Source organism: Eucalyptus grandis, chromosome 8, assembly GCF_016545825.1.
Source record: "Eucalyptus grandis isolate ANBG69807.140 chromosome 8, ASM1654582v1, whole genome shotgun sequence".
Lineage (NCBI taxonomy): Eukaryota > Viridiplantae > Streptophyta > Magnoliopsida > Myrtales > Myrtaceae > Eucalyptus > Eucalyptus grandis.
The window spans coordinates 42,973,725-42,976,517 of NC_052619.1; the positions used below are offsets into that span (position 1 = coordinate 42,973,725).

The following is a 2,793-nucleotide window of genomic DNA, read 5'->3' on the forward strand; positions in this document are numbered from 1 at the left end:
AAATGGTAAATGAGAAAACTCGATAAAAAATAAGGCAGAAATCACGATCGGGCTCTAATACCAATGTTGGAATTCTAGTCGGCGGAAGACGACTTACCTGATTCCGATGCACAAACAGCAAATAGCCCCGGAACGAACGTTGAATTGCCGACAAAATCACGAACAACACTACCTCACGTTAGTCTGGATGCAATCACGAGGAAAACACTCGATTTCCACGGCGTAAATGCCGATTGTTCTTGCAAAGATGAAATGGAACACCTTGATCTTTTTTGAAGGAAATGGAGAGAAAATATGGTGCAAATGAATGGCCAACATTGCCAACGGTTGTGTTCGGGAGCCTTTTATACGTCTCTCTTCGTACCCCTCCATTTGTGCCTTTCCATCGTAGCATATCAAGTCCAATTGGTGCGGTCCAATCGCACCCCATCATGGACGTACTAGCTAACTAGCTAAAGTACAACAGAATCATTGTCAACTTTCTCTGTCTTTTTCAATATTCTATAATTCTCTTCGAAGTCAGTCTTAATAGGCAATCTATGTCTTTTTCAATAGCTGAGGAGAACCACAAACCGTTCCCCGAGCACAAGCCGCCCAAGAAGGAGGACAAGCCACCAAAGGGTAAGGGTGAGAAGCCGCCAATGGAGCACAAGCCACCATTTGAGCACCACCCAGCCAAAGGTTCTCCTTTCCACGACAAGCCACCCAAGAAAGAGGACAAGCCACCAAAGGGTAAGGGCGAGAAGCCGCCGATGGAGCACAAGCCCCCGTTTGAGCATCCCCGGGAGAAGAAGCCAAAGGGCCCTCCTTTCCCCCACAAGCCACCCCACAAGCCTCCTCACAAGCCTCCCACTGAGAAGTGAAGAAGCTGCCTTGTCTCTCGTGATGGGTTCTATGAGTCTGTCCATGAGGACTTAAATAAAGTGCTCTTTCACGTACTTTAAATTATAATCTTCAATGTTTTAGAGGCCAATGCAGCTCATGCCGGTGGTTTCATCTCGTATTATCGCTCTGTAATTTTCATTGGTCAGTGCTTATCTACTATGCTTGAGCTTTAAACTTTCATTTTTCCTTGCCATTATGGGAAAAGAATAGACGGGTTCCAGGGAATCGTACCTCAAGTTCTAAATATCGAGATTCCTCTAAATAACACTTGTATATCCACGCCATTCGAAAATGTGCCACTCGAAAATGTAGTCACACACTCGGATTAACACCCATCTGTTGACCAATGCCCCTTGCTCTCACAAAACATTTGCTTGTTTCAAATTTTCTGAGAATCTTCTCTCTTTGGCCTTGGCAACAATATGCACACGAGCACTCTGTTCCTTTATTTTTTTTCGGTCAAGCTCCAACCATCACAACCACGCACGAGCACTCCCTCTCCGCCAGGGAAAGATGCTCTACATGCATTTTGTGCCAAAGATAAGTTTTCCTCTTGTTAACTGGTCCCTCCAGGGAACTATGAAAGATTCTGGATTGAGTTTGGATCAAGCCCATTATAGGCTAAAAGCCCAACAAGAACTAAGTCCTATATAAGAGAAGACGGGTTTATAACACCTGTGTACAATGTTAGTTTTTAAAGTGATGTGATAGATCCTAACAGAGTATTTAAATTAATGAAGTATATTCAAGTCTAGAAGTTCGCCCCAATAACTTTTAAATCTAGGTATATTGTGTCATAAGCACAATGTGAGTTTTTAAAACATTTAGTATGTATATACATATATGTATTTATTTTCTCATTTCTTGTTACATGCAAGTTGTGCCGTACACATGCGAATAAGCAAGTCTTTAGACAATTACTTGAGAGTTAACATCAATGAGAGCAAATACTCGAACAATAACAATTAGAGAAAGTAGACCTAATTATGGACATGAAGGACCACGGGCCGGTCTGGTCATATGGGCCCCAAGGGCACTTTTAATTGGGATTGGCCAAGACTATTTAATTATGAAAAAAAGGCCTGGTTAGATTAGGCTAGTGGCAGTCTGGCCAAACCCGAACATTTTACACATGAAATTATGGTTATGGGTGGACCTGGGCAACTATATATTAAGCCTAACCTAAAGGCGCAGCTAAGTTTGATCACCTCTTAAAAGGAGAGTAAAAAACTTGAACTCTTTCTCTATTGTCCCTTTCTCGACTTTTCCCCTAAAGTTAACTAATTTTCTAAATGTTCCCAAAACATTGACAGCTAATCTGGCTGTAGCATTATTCTTTCCCTCATCCAATGACCAAGTGACTCACAACTGCCCCTCAAAAACTAGATATGTTGCCCATTGATTTTGCCAAGAAATGGGGAGTTAATTGGTCAACGTACAATAACAAGTTAATTGCAATGTGATTGAAACCGGGAACAAGTTATTACGTTGGTGAATTTTAGTTGCTAATTTTATGTTGATGAACAAAAAACAATGACGTGAGCATAGATTATATGCAAAAGAAGGTGAGGCCCATAAACCTAACCGTGAAAACGGACCTTGACGATATGAAGAATGAGCCAAGAAGGGCCAATGGGCCTTTTAATGATCCGCAAATTGTGGCGACAAGATTTCAAGGCCATGATAAGTTAAATTATGGTTTGTTATGTAGAGGACCATGTATGAGAGGAGACGGGTTTTGAAAAAATGTAATGGAAATATTTAAGAGTGCTACTAAAAAAATTCTTTAACATACTAAAATTCAAAATGTGTGAGATACTTAACTATGACAATTGAATCCTAGATAGAAATAAAAAAAAAATAGAAAATAGAAGAAATGGGGTCATTGTTTTGTAATTGAATAATTGA

General features: G+C 40.5%; 1 protein-coding gene across 1 annotated transcript; it reads left to right on the top strand.

Moving 5' to 3' along the window:
- The first annotated feature begins 539 nt into the window (after nucleotides 1–539).
- Nucleotides 540–863, top strand: LOC120287249 (early nodulin-75-like). Its single transcript, XM_039299980.1, has one exon. The coding sequence runs from the start codon at nucleotides 540–542 to the stop codon at nucleotides 861–863; it is 324 nt and encodes a 107-aa protein (XP_039155914.1).
- Nucleotides 864–2,793: the final 1,930 nt, after the last annotated feature.

Coding starts and splice junctions, on each gene's coding strand:
- LOC120287249 (XM_039299980.1), top strand. CDS start 540: ATGTCTTTTTCAATAGCTGAGGAGAACCACAAACCGTTCCCCGAGCAC.